Below are 25,238 nucleotides of genomic sequence, written 5' to 3'. Positions count from 1 at the left end.
GTGAAAATTCGTGAGTTAACTCGTGAAGTCATGCAATTAATTACGATAACAAATTTTAATCGCCTGCCTCTCCTAATTTTTAATAATCTTTTCTTTTCTTTAATCGCGTGAGGCGATTAGAATTTTTAATTGTAATTAATCGCATGACTTCAATAATTAACTCACGATTAGACGTCAAATATTTATTTTAACTATTTCTATTAGTTACATTTTTTTCCCCATTTTTGTTAACAAGAGTATGAAGACCTAGAATTTTTTTTAGAACAGATATAAAATTTGTGATTAATTGTGAGTTAACTCGTGAAGTCTTGAAGAAAATGTAATCGCCTGCCGCTCCAAATTCCTTTTCTTTTCTTTAATCGCGTCAGGCAATTAAATTTTTTAATTGTAATTAATCGCATGATTTCAATAGTTAACTCACGATTAATCATACATTTTATATCTGTTCTGAATGAACAATAAAAAACATTGTAGGTTTTTATACTCTTGTTAACAAAAGTGGAAAAAATGTTAAACTAATAGAAATAGTTCAAATTAATTTTTGACGTCAATAGCCGTCAATGGCAGTGAATGAGTTAAACAGCTCTTAAAGATTGAAAGGAAATCTATTGAAATTGAACGTTGAATGCAATGGAACTGTACAGTGATTCCTTGGTGGACCACATGAGGAAGCCCCCCACACTAGCAACACATAAAACAGAGCATACAACAATGCTGACAGGCTTATTATATGTTCTCTCTGCTCCGTGGGATCAAAGACAATTTTTAAAATCGATTATTGGAGGTTAGTTGGAGACCTTCTCTGTTTCACTTACAGTATGTAGAGCAAAAGTGTTAAATTCGATAGAGGCATATAGTCGATCATTTTTATTTTATTTTTTACTCGTGACTGCTACCCTCTGGCCTAAAGCGTAACTGCAACCTCTGCGTCAAGCTTGTGCATGGTGCACGTGCAAGTACGTGTGCTCGAATAAACGTCATTTTTTTCAGTGTGAGTCTGATCTGAAGTTTGGGCTGTGCTCGAAGCAGGCATCTTGTTTGTTTGTTTGTTTGTTTTCCCACCAAAAAAAGTGAATTCCCTTTTTGAACGGCACAATAAATATATAGCTAATAAGAATTAACACAGCAAATTGTGGCATGTAAAAAATGTTGATAAAAAGCCTTTTTAACTAAGTGATTAATCATGATTAATCAAAAGTATAAGATGAGATTCATCTTATTGAAAAATGTAATCGTTCGACAGCTTTAATATGTATCCAGAAAATCTGGTGCAGTGACTTCCTGTCTGAGGTCATCGAGTGGATGAAAGGATTCCTCCAGCCAGGTGTTTTCTTGCTCCCCTCAAAAATTCAAAACACAAACCCGTCCCTCCCACTCTGCCGGTGCCTTAAAATAGCTGCCGCGCATCCATAATGCACCAGCAGCAGGACTCTGCCCTTAGAGGCTTTAAATGGGACGGACGGACAGACAGACTGACAGACTGACATGTGCACTCCATGCTCGGCTGCAGTTCTCAAAACAGAAGCCATTTTCTGTTTAACTTTCAAACCTCCATTCATTCATGTTTTATTCACATTTATTGCTCATGTGGAATTGGAATGGATGCCTTGCTCCTTCTTTTCTCCTTTCCACCCCCACCATTCCACCTTCCTCTACACTGTTTCTTGCAACCCGTCCTATGAATTATGCATCTTTGCTCGGGTGAGTTCCACAACTGGCACAGTCATGTTTTTTTAGTTGTACTTATTGATTTAAGAGACTTCTAATATCTTTTATTTTGTACTTGTAGCTGTGGAAGACATTTAGTGCTGTCACTATCGAATATTTTTAGAGGCGATGAATATATCGATTATTCAATCGATTAATCGACTAATCTGATTCCTTTTAATTTTGCATCAAAGTGTATTACAAAAGCATTTTTTCCCTGATTACCGTTTATTGACCAGTGGTTGGTGATTATTTCGTACTTTGTATTTGTATAGTGATAAAAAAAAACTTTCTTCTTTCAAGAAGGACTACAAAAATCTGTCAATTACTGTTGATATGCTGAAATTAGAAGATTCTGAAGTTTTTTTTTAAAAATAGTTATCGATGAATTTGATCATCTATTATTTGTTGATTAATCTATTCATTTTGTTGGCAGAACCCAGAAAGTTAAAATGCATTGTGATGTTTATTACTCAATTTAGAGTTACTGATGGTATATGTATCAATATTATTTGGTTATGTGTTTGGCGCACTGACGTGTCGCAGAGTGTGATGTCATCAGTGTGAGACCGAGTTGAATGTACCTCGCGAGCTGTTGGATTACGATTAAAAGTCTGCGGCCCAGTTGGGTACAAACTAGAGGTGTCAGGCGATTAAAATGTTTAATCGTAATTAATCGCATGACTTCGATAGGTAACTCACAATTAGTTCACGATGTCGGCGTTTAACATCGTTCACCAGATCTTCCTTCTCTCTGCGATCAGTCCACTTTTCGCATCGTACCACTAGCGTAGGCTTTCCCTGTAAAACTTGTGTTCATTGCTGCCCATTAAACACTTTAAAAAGCTTCTTCTTATCATTAGTCAGGTTTCCATCCAATTGTTTTGAATTTTTTAAGCAGATTTACTGAAAATCCGCTTTACGGACATGCGACTTCTGCCCGTTTCCATTTCTTTCTCTTTGGCGAATTTTGAGAGGGGACTCCGCCGCTGTAGGTGGCGCTATACACCATAGAGATGTGATCCACCATTCATTTAAACGAAGAAGACCAGGAAGTGACTGGGCGAGTTTGCTCTTGTAATTCTTTGCTGAAGACTGCATTTTCTTCCGTTGCCCTGATTGGTCAAAACAAACGTGTACAAGATGCCACATGGTCCAATCAGCTCGAACTATTGTACAGAATGTCCCGCCTTTCCCGAGCAAATCCCAGTGGGGCAGTCCCACGTAGATATTGTAAAGAACTCTCTTGAGTGAATTTTAATTGTCAACCTGGCGATTGCAGGGTTACTAGCCACACCCCCATCCCGCTCATCCAATTACATTCGGATACTTTCATGGCTTTGCAGACAGTCGGAACTTTTAAAACTCAATCACCAATTCACGTAGACCTAAGGTGGGTTACTTGTACTGGGTGTGATTCGGGTGTTACATGCAGAAATATTCTTAGTAATGCCAACATTACTGCATGACAGCAGAAAGACGATACTTGCTCTTTAATTGTGTTACTTTTGTGAGGGAGGAGAGAGGCTGGGAAGGACGATATGCACAAGCGATAGAGGCTTGCTGACGTAGCAGCAGTGGCGGGCGGGGTGGGGTGGGGAGCTGTGCACAAAGTCCACCAGAAAGAACGCGTACGCTCATGCAACGGTGCACTTGAGTGTTGCCCAGGAGGGAGAGCGCACCATGACCGCCTAGCAGAGCCGGAGCAAAAGAAAGCGAGAGGGATGCTCTCCCACCTCCCACGGAGTAAGTACTCTGCTTTTGCTTCCGTGTCTTTGCTGCATTTCCACGCAGGAAAAACAGCACATGGATGATGGGTGAAGAATTTCTGCTTGCCTTAAACTTTGAGAGGTGGAGTGAGCCGTGACCAAACGCATGTCACACGTGTTCGCCAGCAAAAAAAAAAGGCGTGGAGCGGCGTCGTGCGATGGTGCGGGTGGGCGTGCTTGCTTGAGGGAGAAGGAGTGCATCTGGGACCGCGAGGCTTCCTGTGCCGGGTCAATTAAATAGTGCATGAGACGGAGCACTAAAAGCCGGTCCCGTGAGGCGCAAAGTGCTTTCATTTGTGTGTGTGTGTGTGTGTGTGTGTGCGCGCGCGCATGCGTCAGTGTGCAACGCCTTGATTAAAGTTGATGAACCAGCAATGTTGAGATGGCCAGCGATTGCAGTTCCTGGCTAAAAACACTGCTTATTTTCCGTGAAGCTTATTATCAGAGGTGGGCGCGTCAATGTATTTTGAGCGTCCGTCATTTGGGAACAGTCCATCAATATTTCATGCCGAAACGCATTGTAGTCATCAATCTGTCATTCGTCATTGCTCAGCAAAATTTGCGTACGTCAATGCGTCAATCCGTCAGCAAAACGAGACGTCCGTCCGTCATTGACGGATTGACAAATTTATTGACGGATTGACAATTACACTGATGGACGAAAACCTCCTTCTGGCAATGCTTAGTTCGGCAATTTTTTTTAAAGTTTGCCGTCAATCAGCAATCGTTAACAAAATGGGTGTCGGTTATTGACGGATTTACGGACCTTTCTGTCAATAGATAGCATTTACATGACATCATTGTCAATGTGGGCCGTACACGGGTCCATGGAATGTCAAATGGGAACGGACAAAGAAGTGTCCGGAATAGCACAGATAAATCGAAAGGATTTCCAACCGACAAGGTCTACCAAAGTGTGTTCTGACCATTTTGATTAAGGTAAGTGTCATTGTAAGATGGTAAAAAATACTTTTACCATAATGCGATAGTGATACATGTGAGCCACTAGCTTTGGCTAGTTCTGGCTAAAAATTTATCTGGTGGTCAAGATGTTAAGGTCTCTATTTTCCTTTCCCAGCAGCCCAACAGTTGAAATTGTTGTTAAAGTGTACGAAAATAAGTGATGAATCAACAATGTTGATGTTGTTGTTTTTGTTGTAACATGCTAGCTCTAGTAGCTAGCGCGGTCTGGAAACTAGCTAACTTGGTTTAAAAATAGCCCAAGATTCTTCACCTCAAATGACAAATGTACAGAGCAACCAATAAAAGACAAAAGTACAGAAGACGCAAGGTTGTCCGTGTTTTCAAATTATACCATTGCAAGGAGTGTTAAATCTTCCGCACACGTCTTGCTTACACAAGTAACGTTAGAGGAAGCTGGGGGTGAAATTCATGGATAACAAAAGAACAATCCGTGTAAACACAATACAAATACAGCTGAGTCCGCTGGAAAGTTGACCCACCAAAAGGGGGCGACTTGCGATCCCGTGACGTCAATGAATACTATCTATATTGACGGAATGCCCAAAGGGAAAGTCCCAATGTTGGGGAAAGTGTTGGCTTGTGAGCATCAAGGGTGAATAAAACAATTCTTCTTGGGAGACATCGGCAGTCAGCTCGGTGCAATGTTCCAAGCAGCAGTTGTGATGTTTTAACGCTATAAGCGCTTGGTTGTACGCTTATGTAGGGCACCGTTACATATTGATAAGTCTGACATTGCCTCAGTCAAGAGGCACCAATTAGGCCCAACTCAAACCCAGAGCCGGAATGGGGTCAGCCAAGTAGCAAACACGTTAGTGAAGGATGCTGCAGTGGGAAAAATTGTATGCCAACTCCATGTGGATTTGTTAGCGAGTTAGCGCAGACGTTCCGGCACAGCAGTTTGTGGAAGTCGGGGGGATGCTTTTCTTTTCTTTTCTTTTTTTCTCTTTGCTTTTCTTTTATTTTCATGTGTCCTGTTGGACTACTTGTTTATGGAGTTTGGTAGATCTGTAGATCTTTTTTATTAGGGATGATAAGCTTCAGCTAATGGATGGAATGTTTTTTCAGGTCAAAATTTCATCAGCACTACTGGGGGGGAGGGGGGGGCATGCAGTCTGTTTGTCCTGCATGTTATTTCAAATCTGCAAAAAACAGATTAGGCTGCTCACGTTCTAATGTAGGGCAGCATAAGACATGGTGCAAGTCAACTAAGCGATGTCTGCCATCTAGTGGTAAATTGTGATATTACAACTCAAAATTATAGAGTGGACCCCTGCGAACGCTCACTAAAAATACAAAAAACGGATTAGGCTGCTCGCGTTCTAATGTAGGGCAGCATAAGACATGGTGCAAGTCAACTAAGCGATGACTGCCATCTAGTGGTGAATTGTGATATTACAACTCAAAACTATAGAGTGGACCCCTGCGAACGCTCACTAAAATACATTTGAGACTGAGACTAAGAAGGACCACTTTTACTGACCCGGATCGATGGAAGAAAACCTGTTTCAGTTGGTGCTCGATTTGTGTATTTTTTCCCCCCCGAGGCTTAGCGTCATGAAGCATTTTCAGTGTGGTCACTCGTCAACGACAGGAAGAGACGAGAGACAGAAGTGCCCACCTCTGGAAATGCCAATGTGCTTTTTCCATCAAAAACGGAGGTTGGACTCCGATTGCCCGCAATATAAACATGAATGTGAGAGTTATTCTACATTGTCATAGATATACATTTCCCTCCTTCATTGTGGTCTCATGAAAAGATATAATAACGAATATTTGTGCTACCGGTGTTTAGCGGGAATGGCCATGCAAGGCCATTAAATCCACATTGTGAATGAAATGTGAAGATTATCGTTGGCCTTGCTGGCTGCTTGGTGCATCAGCGCGTGCCAGCCTCCGCGTCATTGCCTCGTCCTTATTGCATCAGTAGCGTTCCTCTTTGCAGATGGCTAATGCAAGATGTCAGAGCGTCTGACCATGAGGGTTTGTTGTTTGTGCTGGCAAACAAAGCTGGTCTTGCAGTGACTTGAAAGCAAAGTGAAACCCCGGTCATCGTTTGCGCCCGCTATAACGTCCATTTTGAACAAGAGATTTTTATGGCTTTTTACGGTGCCTTCATTGTTTTATCATGTGTTGCTGTGTGCTTTCTTCGTCTGTATAGTGCCGCTCTGTGGAGGTTTATAATTACTGTAACATCGATTGCGAATGCTAAATGTGTTTAAAGCATGTGGGAGGAGTAAAACCGTAAAAAAGAAAAAAAAATGGTCTCTCATTGGTCTATGTTGGAGTACATACCTCGCGATAAACGGGGGTTCACAGTACATCTGCATTGGCTGCGTGAGCAATGTGGATTTGCTCAAGACAGGATGGAGCTCCTCCGTTTGCGCGGCTCTGCTATTGATCCACTCTGCCCGACTCTGGTTGCAGTGTCAGGGGATGCGATGATCCACCTCTGCCCGGAATGCCACCTCAGCTTCCTTTTTGCACGAAGGACGAGGTGCCTCCAATATGAAGAGAGTTTTTTTGTCATATGACCTCTGTAAACTGCTTTATTTCATCATAACTTCCTCTGTAGATGCTATGGAAGATTGATTGATTGGTTGGTCTACTGGCTTTCACTAAGCCACGCCCCTGAAACACAGTTTGACCAATCACAACACATCATGGGACAGGGGCCTGACGTGTTCTCGTGATGTTCCTACAGTAAATGAAGACATACATTGAACGAGCTTTGAGTAACATTAACGCACTTAAATATAATGATTAACAACCTTATGACGGGAAAAGTTCAGTATTGCATGCTGCAATGCATCCTGGGAACCGAATAGTGGCTGATACGTACAAAAGCACACAAAAAACAGATTTTTTTTTATGTCAGTTGATTTAATGTCCACGTTTACCATTTCTGGTCTTGATTACTCCTACTGCTTATTTCTTTAAACTGCATTCCAACAACTTTAATCTGTTTCATAATGTTTTTTTTATGTTAAAATTTGCTCAATGACTATATGGTAAGATCAATGATAAACAATTTCTCTGGCTGTAAAAACGAACAAACAAATAAACAGGAGAACAAGGAAAATTCTGTCCTTGTTTTTTTAGTTGCAAAATCCACTGTGACATTTTACCCCACATAGTGTGACAACTTACCCATTGGTGGGGCAACATGTCACATGTTCACTCCCTCTATTTGATGGCTTATAACTCTGCACTGACACAAAGTATGAAAATGACATGAATACAAAAGAATATACATAAGACGTTGGTCTTTTATCTGGTATACATTTTGTTTATATATAATGTATTGATTCCAAGAAATATAAAAAGTGATACACCTAGCCTCGGTCTCCCCTACATGAACTTCAACCTAAATGCAAACGGGTTTGGGTATAAAATATTTTTGTGGTGCTATACCACAAAATAAGCACTCAATATCCAAATATCCTTATATGGCCTTACACTGCCCATCAGTTGTGTTTGTCTTTTCACATAGTTTTGAGGCCCCTTGTGACAAGAGCTAAAAAAAATTACAAATCATCACACCTTTATGACAGTACCAGGAGGATGCTACGTGATGTAATATTCTACCCCCCCCCCCCCTTTGTATTCTCTGTACGGGAAAGGTAGTTCACATTGCGTCCGTCGACATAGCTGTCTCAAAACCGCTTTGCTCTTTTCCGCTCTCTTCTGGAGGGAATTCATCAAAAGTCAGTAAACTTTGACAATCCTTCCTCCAAGAATGAGAGGTGATGGAAGTGGTGAGAAAAAGGGAGAGGTGAGGAAACGTAGGCACAAAAATGAGAGGAAAGAGAAGAGGAGAGGAGAGGGTGGAGGGAGAAGACAATGCTGAGCTATTATTAGACTGACTGAAGACTAGAAAAAACAAAATTGTGCTAATCTCATATTTTTGTGCCGTCATCCTCTTACTCTTGTCATTTCATTTTCTTATCTTAACATTGGATTAAGTAGCAAATGATCATTCAGGATGTTATTTTCTCCTGTTTCACTTCTCTTTTCGCCTTGTCTTTATTCTCTCGCCAATTCCTCGCTTGGTTGGAGGTACTACACCAACCCCCCCCCCCCCGCCCCGCCCCCAACTCCTGCTTCATGTTCAGCCCTAATGATGAAAATAGTCACCCTGTATTATTTGTCCACTCCAATGGCTGTGTGTGTGTGTGTGTGTGTGCCTGCAGGTCTCCATTTCATTAAAAAAAAATAAAAAAAACATGTCAGAAGTAAAGCCCTGTAGACATGTTTGCTAAAAGCTATGGTGGAGTGCACTTCATTCTTAGGCAGGAACCTTAAATGAGGCCGATAAGAGCGTGCGGCCTAAGAGCATAATGGACACCAAAGTAGGATCTTCAGTGCCCCGGGTCTGCATATGAGCCAGCCTGGAGAAAGCGCTTTTGCTTTAACACAGGAGTGAATAAATGTACAGTAAATAAGTTGCACATGCAGAAAATGGAAGGGCCAATTGACAGCGTTCACCATTAATTGATTTTTTTCCAATCTAATTTATAATTAACACACTAAAACCAATACAGCAAGCATTGTGGTGCCTTGAGATATGAATGACCTGATTTATGTTTTTTCTTCTATTATTAAAGATCTGAGCTACCTTAAACTGATTTTTTTTAGCTTTGACTTATGAGTCCAAACTTGACGTGGCAGTGAACTCCTTTCAGCTCACATCACAATAAACAGCAGTTTGACAAACATTGAACAATTCATCGAAAAAGAGGCTTCGTTTAATGCCACTCCCAGTTTGTCAGTTTGTGAGTGATTTAGGGATGGCGGACCCAAATGCAGGAGAATAAGGCAGTGAAACAGGAATCGAGTGCAATGCATGGTACTTTAATGAAAAAGGTGAGAAGACAACTATGACTGGATGGGACTGGATTGGTCGCCATGACTGGACAGGACGTGACTGGACTGGTCACCATGACTGGAACGAGTGTGACGTGACCTGATTTGCCTTGACTTGACTTGCTGTGGAGTAGCTATGACTTGGCTGGGGCTGTGGCGAAGACGACTTGGCTGTGGCGAAGAAGATTTGGTGGTGACGAAGACGACTTGGCTGTGACGAAGACGACTTGGCTGTGACGAAGACGACTTGGCTGTGACAATGGCTACTTGGCTGTGACTAAGACGACTTGGCTGTGACAACGACGACTTGGCTGTGACAACGACGCCTTGGCTGCGACGACGACGAAGGACTTGTCTGTGACGAAGATGACTTGTCTGTGACGAAGACGACTTGGCTGTGACGAAGACGTCTTGGTGGTGACGACTTGGCTGTGGCGAAGACGATTTGGCCATGACGAAGACGACTTAGCTGCGACTAAAACGACTTGGCTGTGACAACGACGAAGGACTTGTCTGTGACGAAGACGACTTGGCTGTAACGAAGACGCCTTGGCTGCGACGATGACGAAGGACTTGTCTGTGACGAAGATGACTTGTCTGTGACGAAGATGACTTGTATGTGACGAAGACGTCTTGGCGGTGACGAAGACGACTTGGCGGTGACGAAGATGACTTGGCGGTGACGAAGACGACTTGGCTGTGGTGAAGACGACTTGGCTGTGGCGAAGACGATTTGGCGGTGACGAAGACGATTTGGCGGTGACGAAGACGATTTGGCGGTGACGAAGACGACTTGGCTGTGACAATGGCTACTTGGCTGTGACTAAAACGACTTGACTGTGACAACGACGAAGGACTTGTCTGTGACGAAGACGACTTGGCTGTAACGAAGACGCCTTGGCTGCGACGACGACGAAGGACTTGTATGTGACGAAGGTGACTTGGCTGTAACGAACACGCCTTGGCTGCGACGACGACGAAGGACTTGTCTGTGACGAAGATGACTTGTATGTGACGAAGATGACTTGTCTGTGACGAAGACAACTTGGCTGTGACGAAGACGTCTTGGCGGTGACGAAGACGACTTGGCTGTGCCGAAGACGATTTGGCGGTGACGAAGACGATTTGGCCGTGACAAAGACAACTTGGCTGTAACAATGGCTACTTGGCTGTGACTAAGACGACTTGGCTGCGACAACGACGAAGGACTTGTCTGTGACGAAGACGACTTGTCTGTGACGAAGATGACTTGGCTGTGACGACGACGAAGGACTTGTATGTGACGAAGACAACTTGGCTGTGACGAAGACGTCTTGGCGGTGACGAAGACAACTTGGCTGTGACGAAGACGTCTTGGCGGTGACGAAGATGACTTGGCTGTGGCGAAGACGATTTGGCGGTGACGAAGATGACTTGGCTGTGACAATGGCTACTTGGCTGTGACTAAGACGACTTGACTGTGACGACGACGAATGACTTGTCTGTGATGAAGATGACTTGGCTGTGACAACGACGGACGACTTGTCTGTGACTAAGACGACTTGGCTGTGACAAAGACTTGACACACGAACTTCTACACATAACGTAGACAATGCTCCCACACCGACTGGACAAACACAACAGACTAAATACACTAACACTAATGAGACACACCTGGGGAAGGGAAGACTCACACAGGTGGAGTGGTTAGACATAACGAGACAAGGGAAGAAACCAGGAACACATGACAAAAACGCCAACACTGTGGGCTAACAAGCTCGCATGCTAACTGATGGGTGTCGTCCAATAAGTCTATCGTGTGTGGATCCACATAGGCTACTAGAGACACTTCATTAAACGTTAGCACGTTATTTAGCCTGTGGCTCACACTACAGACAATTAAGCATATACGGTTGTACAGGAATCATGACCTTTTGATCACAACAAGCATCCGGCAGCTAACCAGTAGAGCAGTAGACAGCTTGTGGCTAGTGGAAGAAGCTATTGTGCCATCTATGTTCACTCAGTCTCATAAGCATCATAAACAGATGGACGCAGAAAATTCAGTCAAAGATAACAACCACAACAAAACATGGAGAAATCTAACAAGATAAAAGCGTGAACTGGGCCAAATATGTCTTAACAGATATAAGTGTCCCAACTTGAAGGTGCCATTGTCTAGTACAGTATTCAAACTCAGCAGCAGATCTTTTATCATAGCAATTAGCTGTCTTAAAACAATGTAGTCGTAGGTCTGGTCTGGGTCCACTTAGTGAGACCGAGATCCGTCTGTTGAGGACCTCTCATCAAAACAGCATATCATTTTTGAAAGGGTGTTTGCCTTCCAGAAAGGTTCACGGAATCTCTTCAAAGATCGTTGCAGCTGTTCTGGTGTCTCTCGGTGGCCTTGCTATCACACTTTCTTTGTTTATCCTTAATTTGTCACCCTTCTCGCAGCTTATGCCAAATTGCGCTTCACTAATGGCAGACCAACGATGTTATTCTTTAGCATGGCTTACAATAGGCCAATTTAAGGAAACACATTATGGAAATTTGACTTTTTAATTGCTGCTCAAGTGTGAAATTACACAACCAAGTACCTAAGTTAGCTTTCTATCTCTAAAAACATTTCTGTGAGCAAGCCCCTATCCATTGAGCTGAATTGTGCCATGACAATACCGCCCCCACATTGAGCTCCTGCTTTCCACGACCTGGCTTCTGGGCTGAGTGAAGATCCACTATTTTCAAGTGACTACAAGCCTAAATTTAAGCACATTTGAAGGTTGCACAGATTAGCATCAGAGGTGGCAAATCCAGGTCCAGAAAGTAAAAACCCTGCCATAGTTTGGCTTTAGCCCCTTGTGCTAGCTAGCTAACTAGCAGGTAAACGAGCACCTGGGGAGCTAGCTAGTGAGCTCCCTAGCTAGCACCTGGGGCTAAAGCCAAACTGTGGCAGGGTTTTTACTTTCTGGACCTGGATTTGCCAACTCTGATTAGCATTAGTTAACTTTGTTATCCATGTTGGCTTCTGATACAATGGCACATAATTGACTGCTCGAATATGAAGATGCGTGGATCTGACACACTAATTGATGCATGTAGTTGGAAAAATGCTGCCTAAAGGAGTGAAAATACAAGCGGCTGAGTCTTTATGGACGCTTACTTTCTTCTTTCCACTCTGGGGCAGTAAAACTGTGAGAGATGTGCTAACCACACGTCCAAAATATGTCCCCTTTATTCCTTGAAGTGACACCGCAGCGTCCTGAATGAGGGATTGGCTGCTACTCAAAGTAGCAACGTGTGATGCTGCAAAGGCAGATGCTTGAGATTTTCGATCGGGGTGGAGCTGATGCTGATGCTGATGCTGATGCTGATGCTGATGCTGATGCTGATGCTGATGCTGATGCTGATGCTGATGCTGATGCTGATGCTGAGGCTGATGCTGTACACAGAGCAGCCTTACAGCCGCTGCATCACTCTTGTATAGGAAATGACTTGAGGCAACGCAGCGATGGCAGCTGTGAAGCACTCAGGCTGATGGTGCCTCCCTCCATCTCTCCCCCCCCCCCCCCCCCCCCCCGCGACCATAGGGGAGGTGGGGGGGCAATCATGTCTGACTCCAGCGCTACAGGACTGATCTTAAACAAGGTACGTTATGATGCGCTCGGCTTTGTTGCATCCCTCTGCAGGCAGAATCTTGGTCACGAATCCTACCTTCCCCTCCCGTTTCTATATATAGACCAATTCACCAGAAAGTTACACGTTCTTCCAGGTGGCAAAAGGCGAAAGTGTTTTCCGATGGCACCACTTGTAAATAAAGCCTTCCGTATGCTTTGACCAAGGCAGAGTGATTGAGAAAACAGGCACTATGACTTGAATGATCATTTCAGCCTTCTTTTCGACGGCTCGTGTCAGTGGAAAGTAAGATGTTATGTGAGGTGAATTGCTTTGAAGTTGTTGTCTTTGAGGTTATTTAAATACTGAGCCACAGAAGAGGAATGGCTGCATCTTTTAGTCATTGATACAGTAATTTCATAAAATTGAGTAAAAAGTAGTAGAGTTTGATATTGATTTGCGTTGAGGTCATTATTCTGCCACTAGATGGCATCATTGCATTTATAAGACGGTGACCGCTCAAGTGCATTTTTCTTTTCATATTAACAGCTATCTAATCTTTAACATGAAGTAACTTGTGGATTTCTTCACATTATAAAATACAACTTGACCCCAGTCTCCACAAATATATTGCATTATAATTAAATTTATTGCTGCTCAATTTAGACGTGGGCGTGTCTGCTGCGTTGCGATTCCCCAGTACAGGCTTTCCAAGTAAGTAGCGGTCATTAATTGCGCACTAGTTTTGACACTCCTAGTATATTGACTATTTCTCTTCTCTCACTTTTCCGCTCACCTTTAACTTAGCACTTATTGGCACTCTTACATTCCTTCCAATGGCTGCTTAGCTTTGAATGAGCATCTCGCTGGGAGTCCCATATGTTAAATGACATTTGGTTGCAGTCTCCAAGCAAGACGTGTCGTTGTGTTGACTTGTGCTTGTGCCGCACTCGGGGGTAAAGCCAGATACTATTTGTCCTAATATTTGCCACACCTGCATCTACTATGTTGAAATGCAGTTGGAACAAAATACTTGGGGATATAATGATTGGTGTTTGTTTTTTTGTGTTGTCATTTTTAGGATGTTTTCCCATGTTTGGTTGATTTTGTTGTGTTTCGATGAAACCAAGGTTGAACTTTGGCCATAATTGGAAAAAATATATATATTATTATTTTGGGTGGTTGTTGTTGCTTACACTCTGTATTTGTTAGTTCAGTTTTTCCTAATTATGGAGGCCCAATAAAAGTTTGCACCCGTTGCTAATGTTTGTTGTCAACCTGTAAACTGAATTGAAACGAATTTGTTAGCGGCTAAGGTGTTGTGCATCGTGTAGTAGTAATATAGCAACTTTTGTAACACAAAGTGAATATGATTTTTTTTTCAATTAAATAAATAAATAAACAAACAATAATTCTCCTTCTTTTATGTTTAGTAAACTTCAACTGGAGTGCCAATAAACAGGTTTCAAAGAATTGTTTACGCTTTGAGAAATTTAGTCTAGTGCATTATACACCAATTTTTGCTCACAACTCAAGACAAAAACAAAAAAAGCTTGTATCTCAGACAAACACGGAATTTGCGTCAGTTGTCCGCACAATGAATCACTGGACATGGAAATAGTCAAAGAAATGTATTAATCTTCATATTTGATAGCAGCCTTTCTGTCGTTTAGGGTTCCGCCGATTCCTACACTAGTCGACCCTCGGATTCCGACCTGTCCCTGGAGGACGACCAGGAGGCGTCTCGGCGTGAAGCCGAGCGCCAGGCTCAGCTGCAGCTAGAGAGAGCCAAGGTGAGATCACGAAGCTTTGTCCTTATTATTGGAGACGCTTGTTTGATATTTTCTACTTCTTTTTTTTTTATTGTGAAAGTCGAAACCAGTGGCCTTTGCAGTCAAAACCAATGTTAGTTATTGTGGGGCCCTTGATGAGGATTGTCCGGTCCAGGGTGCAGCCATTAATTTTGAAACCAAAGACTTTCTGCATATAAAGGAGGTGAGAAGCCCGTCTTTGTGCTTTCACTACCTCTTTTCCACGCAAAAGATGCTCAAAGCAGCGTGCGATTCGCTGTCCTGCAGAAATTCAGCAATGACTGGTGGATCGGTCGGCTGGTGAAAGAAGGCGCAGACATCACTTTCATCCCCAGCCCCGTCAAACTGGAGGCCATCAGGATCAAACAGGAGCAGAAAGCAGCAGCCAGGTCAGAGGTTGTGTAGGCAAAAGGGGCCAGATTTGGAAATGGAGTATAAGTGGGGGAATGCTGTGCATGGTTGTCGGAAATTAGCTCGCGCAAGCTAGCTGTAAGATTGGCGATTGGCAGCAGTAGCTGAAGTAAATTCTACACTATATTACTTATGTACTTCTATATTTTGTGAAACATAATAAAAAAAAAACTAGTGTTACTTTGTGTTTTTTTTTTTTTTTCTTCAGGACTTTCCAAATTGGTGTACCAGCTATGGCCAATGTTTGTGCAATGGCTACGATTGATTTTTTCCTAATTGCTTATTTTTACCTTCTCTCTGCACCGCTACCTAATTCAAATTAGTGTATTTTTATTTGTACAGCGATGCCTTCAGAAACGAGTGACCCATCTTTTGAAATACAAACACAATCAGCTGGTTTATTTATTTATTTTTGCTTTGACTTTAGAGCACAAATTTCAGGTACGAGCGCTCTGTGGTCGCAGTGAACTCAATTCAACTTACTTCACAATAATCACCAATTTAGCGAATAGGAAATAATTCTTCAAAGAGATGCTTTAAGCTGTTTAATGTTTAAAAGTTTACAGTCGAACTGAATATAAAACTAGAAGAATTTACTCCATATTTAAAAACAACTACATATCTTAGCTTTTAGTCAGCTAGCTTAATGCTAATGCTAACGCATAATGCGAAACACATATAAACCTTAAAGCAACTGATATTTAAAAACAACAACACACTGAAAGTAAATCTGTTGCTGTTGATGTTGATAGCTTGTCTCACTGTTCCAAGACTTTTAGAAGGAAGTGTAAACACTTCAAATGCGGCACACACCACAGTTTGCGCGCCCTACGTCATCCGCCCCGCTGTCATTGCCCCAAAGCCACATTGCCACGACACCTTTTAATGAAGCTTTCCTTGTTGGCACGTCTGCTTCTTGTATCTCTCGGCTTTGCTTTGTGCTTTTCTCCAAATTGCCACCCGAGGGGGATTCGCCCACGATGACACTTTGCATTTTGTCGCTCTGCAGGAAAGGAGGCAACGCGTCATCCGGAGGCTGGAGATCCACGCCGCCATCTGCAGGTATGTCGGGCTGGAAGAGTCCAGATGCCGAATCGAAGTCGATGAGGGACTGCTAGCCTCCCAAACAAGAGCTGTGCCATCTTCTTCATATACTGTATGTTAACAGGATGTGAGATTTAAAGTAGAATTCAACCTTAAACATTTCTTGACAATAATATGTTAAATGTGACCTCACTAGTCTAAACATGACAATATGATTAATATTACATTTGTGGAATAAGAGTTATGAAGAAAAATCCAGACATTTTTATCCATCTCAGGGGGCGGCCATTTTGCTATTTGCTGTCGACTGAAGATTACGTCAATGTTGTTCAGGTCTTAGCCTGGTAACAACCAATCACAACTCCGCTTCGGAAAACAGGTGAGCTGTGATTGGTCAGCTTCGGGAAAACAGGTGAGCTGTGATTGGTCGTTGCCTGTGCCCTGAGCAACATTGATGTATGTCATCTTCAGTCAACAGCAAGTGGCAAAATGCCCGCCCCCTGAGATGGATAAAAACGGCTAGATTTAGCTGCTTAACTCAATTTCAACTAATGCAACATTAACCAGAATAGCATATTTCAACAAGTTGAAAAAAAAAATAATTAACCCCCTGAAACTGCTCCAATATTAGCGCCTCCTTTATAACCCACTTTGGCATGCTTTGCTAATGTTTTTCTGAACCAACCTAATGACAAATTACCTCATGAGATTCCTCCTTCTTATCTGATGTTTGCTCCTTTTTGTTCTGAAAGCCAAACAGAAGCAGAAACAGGTGTGTGTTTTCCGCTAAAGAAATGCCTTCTGTGGCTCTGTCTGTGCATCATTAATCAAAATCAGATAATACTGTTCGGCCTAATGCGTTTGTGTTCATCATTTCTACGTTTCGTTTAATTTTTTGATTTTTTTTAATCTGGTGTAGACAGAACTTCTCCCCCCGTATGATGTTGTTCCCTCCATGCGGCCGGTGGTGCTGGTGGGGCCTTCGCTGAAAGGCTACGAGGTGAGACTATCGCAGCCTTGATTAAAGTACAAAAAAATCAATAATTGAATAAAATGATCTTAACTTTGGTCAGAGTAAAAGTCACATACAAACAGTATACAACAATACAGTGGCATTTGCTCTGGGAAACCTTCTCTGCCTCTTTTTCTTGCTTTTGATTATTCAGCATCTCTTTCAGTAGAGCTCAGTGCTGCCTGGGATGTTGTGGCAAAATGCGGTACTACACAAGGTGTGCAATGCTAAATTTTGACATGCTTTTTATGGACTACAAGTCCATAAAAATGATGTCGTAAAAACCTTTGACATAGTGCTGGGGGGAACAGGATGTGTGAAGATGTAATGTATGGAAGCACCTAAGGGGTTTACAGAACAGTTATCCATCTTTAAATGTGTCAATATGATAAAAAAAAAAATGGGATGCATGTTAGAGACGTCACGTTTTTCCCCCTCTTCATTGTGCCAAGTCATTTGATTTATTTTGTGTGTGTGTCTCTCATCATTGTCTTCATTGCCTATCATTTCTGATGTACTCCTTTCTCTCCTCTGTCTCTCTCTCCCTCTCTAAATGTGGGCGAGCAAAGCCCAGCCTCCAGCCATCCATTTTGAACAACTTTGAGAAAAAAAGAAAGAAAGAAGAGCCAGTATTCCTTTCTTTCTGACATATACAAGCAAACTCACACCATCTGTGTCTTTGTCATCAGTGATATGAATGTCTCCCCTTCTATTTCCTCCAAATGTCAAATCACTTCATACTGGCTAGCCAGCTGCCACCACACCTGACTGCCATCACCAAAGGATCAACTTTGTGTCGTGTTTTTGTTTTTTGATAATTTTTTTTGTCTTTTGGGCTTTTTTTTTTGGCACATTTCTGAAAGGACAGTAGTGGTTGGAGAAGAAGCCACATCCACTGGAAGTTACTTGAATTAAAGTAAGCTGATACTGGAGCTCTACTTTCTGTTTTTGTTTCGGCGTCTGACTTGATAGCGATTGAGCAGCCCCCGCCCCCATTACTTAAATTTTTTTTTTTAATTAACTTTAATTTGAATCTTGTATGACTGTTGTCTAAATCTGTTTGTAATGTTGTGCAAGAAAAAGCACTTAGTGAAGAACCAGCTATTTTGCTGATCGTTTTTTATTTTTGTCTAGTGCACTGTTAACTACATTTTGTGGTGTAATTCCACTTTTGCTCACGAGGTGGAGGCACTTTATTATGCATGAGTGTGTGTAAATTTGATAGAAGAAGAGAAACAACAGCGTGTGCCAGAGACTGACGTTTGCCAAAGAGATTATAGATAGAATTGATTGAACGTCTCACTCTCAATCATCTCCCATCTTGCGTTTTACATCAACAGTAAGCAACGGCTGTAGGTTTACTTTATAATATGCATCTTTAGGCACGATTATTGATCTATATTGTGAGATGATAAGTTCAATTGGGGGGATTTGTTTACTGTGTAAACGAAGGGAAGGTACACTGTTTGCACAATATTTTAGTTATATCTCGATATTAACTTTTTAAAATGTCTATTATTTAATGAGTGTTTTAAGACCTGTATAAAAGTGCTGTAAATGCTATTAAAACATGCCTACGGTGTATTTAAATGGAGTATTTCTAACGCGTTTCACTTATTGTGGGGTAGTCTGGAACGTCACCCTCTCAATGGAGGGAAGTTACTTGAGTACTATTTTTGGTTGCTTTCCTCACCTCGGGTATAATGTGAGGGGGGAAAAAGTGGAAGCGTGATTACCCTAATTGGTCTATTTGTATATGTAGGTGACAGACATGATGCAGAAAGCCTTGTTTGACTTCCTGAAGCACAGGTTCGACGGCAGGTGCGTATAGATGTGTTGTTGGGTGCTAATTGTTCATTTACAGCCCCTAGCGTGCACGCGATTGTTGCCTCATGAAGCACAGTTCTGAATGAGATGATTTGTACTGTAGGATCTCCATTACGCGGGTGACTGCTGACCTGTCGCTGGCCAAGCGCTCGGTGCTCAACAAGAAGGCCATCATGGAGAGATCCAACACGCGCTCCAGCCTGGGTTAGTGATGACGTTATTAACCTTTTGTCTGCCGTTTGTTCGTGTCCATACAACTCTTCTTTCCATGCTACTCTCAGCTGAGGTCCAGAGTGAGATCGAGAGGATCTTTGAGCTCGCCAAGTCTCTGCAGTTGGTGGTCCTGGATGCAGACACCATCAATCACCCTGCGCAGCTTCTCAAAACCTCTCTGGCCCCCATCGTCGTCTACGTCAAAGTGTCCTCGCCCAAAGTAGAGCACAAACCCGCATTGTATACTTCCACTTTCAGTTACTTTATTCTCTGCTATACTAAAGATGAAAAATACTGGGCTGTATTGTGTAGGGGGGATTCACAGTAATGCAATTGACCTTCAGTGATTCAGGGGATTAGTACTCTGCCTTTTGTCTAAAAACAACAACAAAAACAAAAGGGAGTTTGAAGGAGAGAAAATGTTTGTTTGTTGTTCTCAATTTAAAACAGTTCCCAAGGGTCTTAATAAAAGGATCTATGACATTCTTGGGTCAACATCCACAAAGAATAAAGAATTACAGCTGAACATCCACTAGGAACGCTGCTTGAAACCAATCGGTTTTTGTGGGGCAGTTTACTTAAAAATACAATTTTAAAAGTGCAGTAGAACATCGTCAAACACAAATAATCCTTCAACTCTACCAGGGCAAGTTAGTTGAATGTTCAAAAATGTGCTAACACTGCAGATCTGCTTACCTTTTGGCTTGATTTACAAAAGATTCATTTCTTGTTGAATGTATCACTTAAGGCACTAAACACTCAAAACGAATTGGATATGATATATTTGTTTGTAGTTTGTAACTCCTTGTGTGTCTTTTGTGTGGGCTGGACTCTCAGGTTCTGCACAGGCTGATCAAATCTCGAGGGAAGTCACAGAGCAAACACCTGAACGTCCAGATGATGGCGGGAGACAAGCTCGCTCAATGTCCGCCTGTATGTCACATCCCCAGATTCCGCCGTATTACACTTGCTCTTACATACATCAACATACACTTAAGCCCTCAAACTGGCTAACATTTAATTTAACTTCAAGTGAATTTAAACATTTATTTGATGAAATGTACCTTGTAGCTCAGAGATGTTCATACTATGGCTCAGGAGCCATTTGCGGCTAGCCTTCCATTTATCCGCCATTTGACACGGTCTACGAGGCTAGTTAAAAAGAATAATTGAAAAAAAGGTGGAGGGTGGGCACAGTGAGGAGGTGTCAAAAAATAGGTCCCACTATTACTAATAAATTGGTTTATATGCTGTACATCTTTTCCAAATATATAATGATATAAATAAACAACTCAAACAATTCACGACTAAAATAATAGTTTCTCTTCAAAATAATATGGTGAATAAAAATAATTGGATTTTATGATATGGTAGATAGAAAGCTTGCTAGTTAGCTAACAATATGGTGAATAAAAAATAATAGAATTTTACGATACGATGGATAGAAAGCTAGCTAGCTACATACCTTGCTAGTTAGCTAACAATATGGTGAATAAAAAATAATTAAATTTTACGATACGATAGATAGAAAGCTAGCTAGCTACATAGCTTGATAGTTAGCTAACAATATGGTGAATAAAAATAATTGAATTTTACGATACGATAGATAGAACGTTAGCTAGCTACATAGCTTGCTAGTTGGGTAACAATATGGTGAATAAAAAAATTGAATGTTATGATACGATAGATAGAAAGCTAGCTAGCTACATAGCTTGCTAGTTGGGTAACAATATGGTGAATAAAAAATAATTAAATGTTATACGATAGATAGAAAGCTAGCTAGCTACATAGCTTGCTAGTTAGCGAGATGGAACATTAGCCAGCTCGCCAGACAGACAGATAAATAGAGTACATATGGATGGATGGATTAGTATTTGCCAATCCTAACTTTATCCCACCACCAGGAAATGTTTGACGTGATCCTGGATGAGAACCAGCTGGAGGACGCGTGCGAACACCTGGCTGAGTATCTCGACATTTACTGGCGTGCGACTCATCTTCCTTGTTCGGCCGCCGTCAACTCGGCCCAGGACCAAAGCGTGATCACCCCTCCTTCTGCTAACTCCAGTCAACAGGTATGTCAGCAAAACATCAATTTAGCGCTCATGTAAATGATGTAGCGGGAGGGCACTCAAACTGCAGTTGTTGTATTGATTCCTTTTGAGCCACCGTAGCTTCCCTTGTGACCGGAATATCAGCTACTACCTCTATTAATTCCACTACAAACAACTGTTACTTATTTACAACTAGTACTACTAGGAGTAGAAGTAAAATAACTACCACTACTTTTCACATTATCGATCCTGCCCCATGGTATGCCACTATAGCTATATTATTAACCCCCATGTTTACTTTCTAGTTCTCTGAGACGCAAGAGTTAATAGAGTGACCACTCGCGGTAAGTCTTCCTCGCACTTCTGCTGAAACATTTGAAGGCCAAAACTTATTGACAATGTCCTCTCCTTGTTCGAAAGGCCAGGAGCAGCCTAGAGCGCCACCATGAGGCAGCAGCAGCAGCAACATCTCTCCACTCTCGCAAGAACAGGGACCAACGGCAGGAGCTGCTGAAGCGAGACGAGCTGGGGTTTTGGGGTGAAACATGGCGATATCACACACACCGCTCACTGCTGCCCTCTAGGGGAGAGCCACTTGCCTCCGTCGCCACGTGACAACTCAGGGTCGCTTTCTGTCCACCTTCCATTACACACAGATACACACGCAGTCAGTTGCTCTGTGTTAGCCTGTTCTACAGTGGTGAAGGTTAGACTGCCTGTCTGTTTGACTGTCTGCCTCTCTGTCTGTTTGTCCGTCAGAATAAAGCCCACTACACACGTGAGGATGGACGGGAACATTTTCAACTCGGCTACCAATTTCTCAAGCAATACTATTAATACTATTACTAGCCCTACCACATACTACTACTAGTATTATTGCCACTACTACTATCACTATTACAACTACTAAAAACCTACAAGTACTACTTACTAGTAGGTTACTACTCACTGCAACTATAGTAACCTTTAGTACTATTAGTAAAACTACTACTAACATCTACTATGACTCCTCACTACTGCTAGTAGTACTTTTACTGCTACTTCTACTCAGTACTTTTACGGCTAATAACTACTATTGCTATTACAATGACTAACTAATAGTCTGAGGATACTACTACTATTCGGTACTCAGTAGTACTATTAGTAGAATACATTACTGTTACTACTAACAATCCTATTACCGCTAGTTTTACCTCTAACTACTACTACTATCATAACTTACTCATACTACTACTACTCATAACAACAACAACTAATACAATTACTACCCACTAATTGTAGTAGTAGTATTATCACGTCCATCTAGTATTACTACTACTTAACAATGACTAACTACTGGTCTTAGAGTACTACTACTCAGTAGTACTATACGTAGAATACATTACTGTTACTACGTATAGCCCTACTACTGCTAGTTTTACCACTAACTACTACTACTACTACTATAATTACAACTATTACTCGTACTACTACTACTATCATTACAACTATTACTTGTACTACTACTACTATTACTCCCCTCTACTACTAGTAGTAGTCTTATCACATCTTACTACTATTACTACAGCTTTACAATGACTAACTACCAGTCTGAGGGTACTAATACTACTCAGTAGTACTATTAGGAGAATAGATTACTGTTACTTTTAATAGTCCTAATACTGCTAGTTTTACCACTAACTACTATTACTCGTACTACTACTCATACTAGTTCTAGATATTTATAGTAGTATTAGTACTCAATATTACTAATTCTACTAACACGCCTACTTGTAGTAGTAGTAGTAGTAAATGGACTGAACTTGTATAGTATTACTAGTAGCCCTCTCTGCAGTTCTAATACTACTGCTAATACTTTTACCCTTGCACTACAATTACTACCTATTTCTACTAATGACTAGTACTACTCAGTACAATACGTAGCACTGTTACAATTGTACTACTAGTACTCCTATTACAATGACTAACCACTAGTACCAGGATACTAAGGATACTACTGCTAGTATAACTACTATTTTGAGTACAACAGGTGTTAGTAGTAACCGGCACAAGCTGGACGTGTGTAGCGGGCTTAAGACGACAAAGGTATGTGGAAGGTTCCTCATTAACGCTCCAATGGCTGGCGTGAGCTGACATTCCAAAACGTTCCCCGAAAACGGCACAAATTGTTTCTCGGCGGCGGCGCCGCGGAATGGAAATCTTGAATCTTTCCGAGTTGCTTGATTTCCTTCTGATAACGCTCTAGCCTTTTTGTACAGTTTGTTTCCTACACAAAACGTACGTAGTAGCTGATCACATATCTTTCTGCACACAGCGATGCATGTCAAGCACAGACTCGCAAGGGAAACGAAACTCCTTTATGCCATTAGAGTCACTTTACAGTATATGGATGTGCAACTGCCAAACGCCTCACTTACTTAATTGCATCTTTTCATGACATCACTCAGACTTACACCAGGGTTCAGAGAAGAAAAATCCAAACACTAAATGTGTTTTTGTTCGTGTTTTCGTAAACCGAATCACACATTTTCGTTGCATATACCGTAGCTGAGATATCAACATTGCATCCACAATAACAAATAAATAAGTAACCCACACGATATGAGTAGATAGTCGACACTTTCAGACTTTCCTTTTATGTAGCCGTATGATTTGAAGGTTTGTGGATGACCAGAAGCAACATGTTTCAGGTTTTCATCCACTTCTGGGAACAAATTGCAATATGTCGAAAACATGAATTCAGCTAATGCTCAGCTTAGGCATTTTGATGACTTAAAATATGCATTTACAGTGTAAACCTATTCCTATTGTTAGTTTTTCTTGCTTTATGTAACATCCTATCATGTACGACGCATCAACTGGTTATTGTAAATAATCCAATGTGCATGACATCATTGTATTGCGGTTTCATCCGAAGGGGCGGGCAGGATGATGTGACCCACCAAATGTACGCATTATCAACATGTCATTGTACAGACTGTATGTTTAAGATGGACATATTATTAGAATTGTAATTAGGATGCTTATCCAACTGCACATAATACTGAAAGGAAGCACACGGATTGATAACAAACACGACAGAAAGCATGTTTTTGTTTGTTTCCTTTTCTTTGACATACTCCACATTTTACAATACAGCGATACCTCCAAGTTGGAATCTCTCCAATTTGGTTGACTTTCTAAACAAAAATATCTCATTGAGATCAGCAATATTTGGAATATTTCACACGAGCTGTCATGTCACTTTCATGAAGTCTACAGGCAGTGATTTAGTTAAAGGGTAAGTCAAGTCAAAAAGTCTCTTGGGACGACTCCGCACAACTTTTTGTTCCAACTTCAATCTACCACTGTAACTGCATTCAGGGCAGGAGGGTGCAATGCCCCCCCCCCCCCCCCCTCCCGCTTGACATACAACAGGCATGCTAACTAAACAATATGATGTGTATTCTTCTTCTTTGTCTTACAACCAATCAACTCCCGCATCCCAAAATGGTTCCAATCTGAAAAAACAAAAACAAAAAGCACACTTTCTTCAAGGAGGTTCTGTATGCAATACAAAGTGGAGCATTGCCCTGAAACACGGCTGAGACTATCAAGATACCTCCTCAGGTATTTCGTGGAGTATGTTTGCACTACACTGTCTTTTTCTTGTCTGCTTTATGATGCAATAAATGCACTACAAGTTCCGATCTGACATCTCATGCTTTGGTAGGCCGGCAATGCAAACTTTTCCACACTGCAATGACGAAGATGTCCACCAGTATGGAGGACCAAAATAAAAAATTTAATAAAAGTGGAAATAAAAACTGATATAAAAAATATAAATTATAAAACAAAATATTTAATTTACTTGTATTTATTAAATTTTTTAATTATATTTTATATCCGTTTTTATTTTCACTTCTATTGATTTATTTAGTCATTTATTATTATTTTTTAATTTTGGCAG

At 41.5% G+C, this 25,238-nt stretch overlaps 1 protein-coding gene across 1 annotated transcript; it reads left to right on the top strand.

The window, feature by feature from the left end:
* Positions 1-12,870: 12,870 nt before the first annotated feature.
* Positions 12,871-24,975, top strand: cacnb3b (calcium channel, voltage-dependent, beta 3b). Its single transcript, XM_086070162.1, has 14 exons — positions 12,871-12,950; positions 14,591-14,710; positions 14,790-14,912; positions 14,996-15,117; positions 16,149-16,201; positions 16,936-16,955; positions 17,103-17,183; positions 18,958-19,016; positions 19,126-19,226; positions 19,304-19,455; positions 20,073-20,168; positions 21,140-21,310; positions 21,595-21,633; positions 21,710-24,975. The coding sequence occupies exons 1-13, from the start codon at positions 12,912-12,914 to the stop codon at positions 21,622-21,624; spliced, it is 1,167 nt and encodes a 388-aa protein (XP_085926288.1). The 5' UTR covers positions 12,871-12,911; the 3' UTR covers positions 21,625-21,633; positions 21,710-24,975.
* Positions 24,976-25,238: the final 263 nt, after the last annotated feature.

This window comes from Leptonotus elevatus, chromosome 2, assembly GCF_054856555.1.
Source record: "Leptonotus elevatus isolate MCC_2025b chromosome 2, RoL_Lele_1.0, whole genome shotgun sequence".
NCBI lineage: Eukaryota > Metazoa > Chordata > Actinopteri > Syngnathiformes > Syngnathidae > Leptonotus > Leptonotus elevatus.
This window is presented reverse-complemented; position numbering and strand designations above follow the sequence as displayed.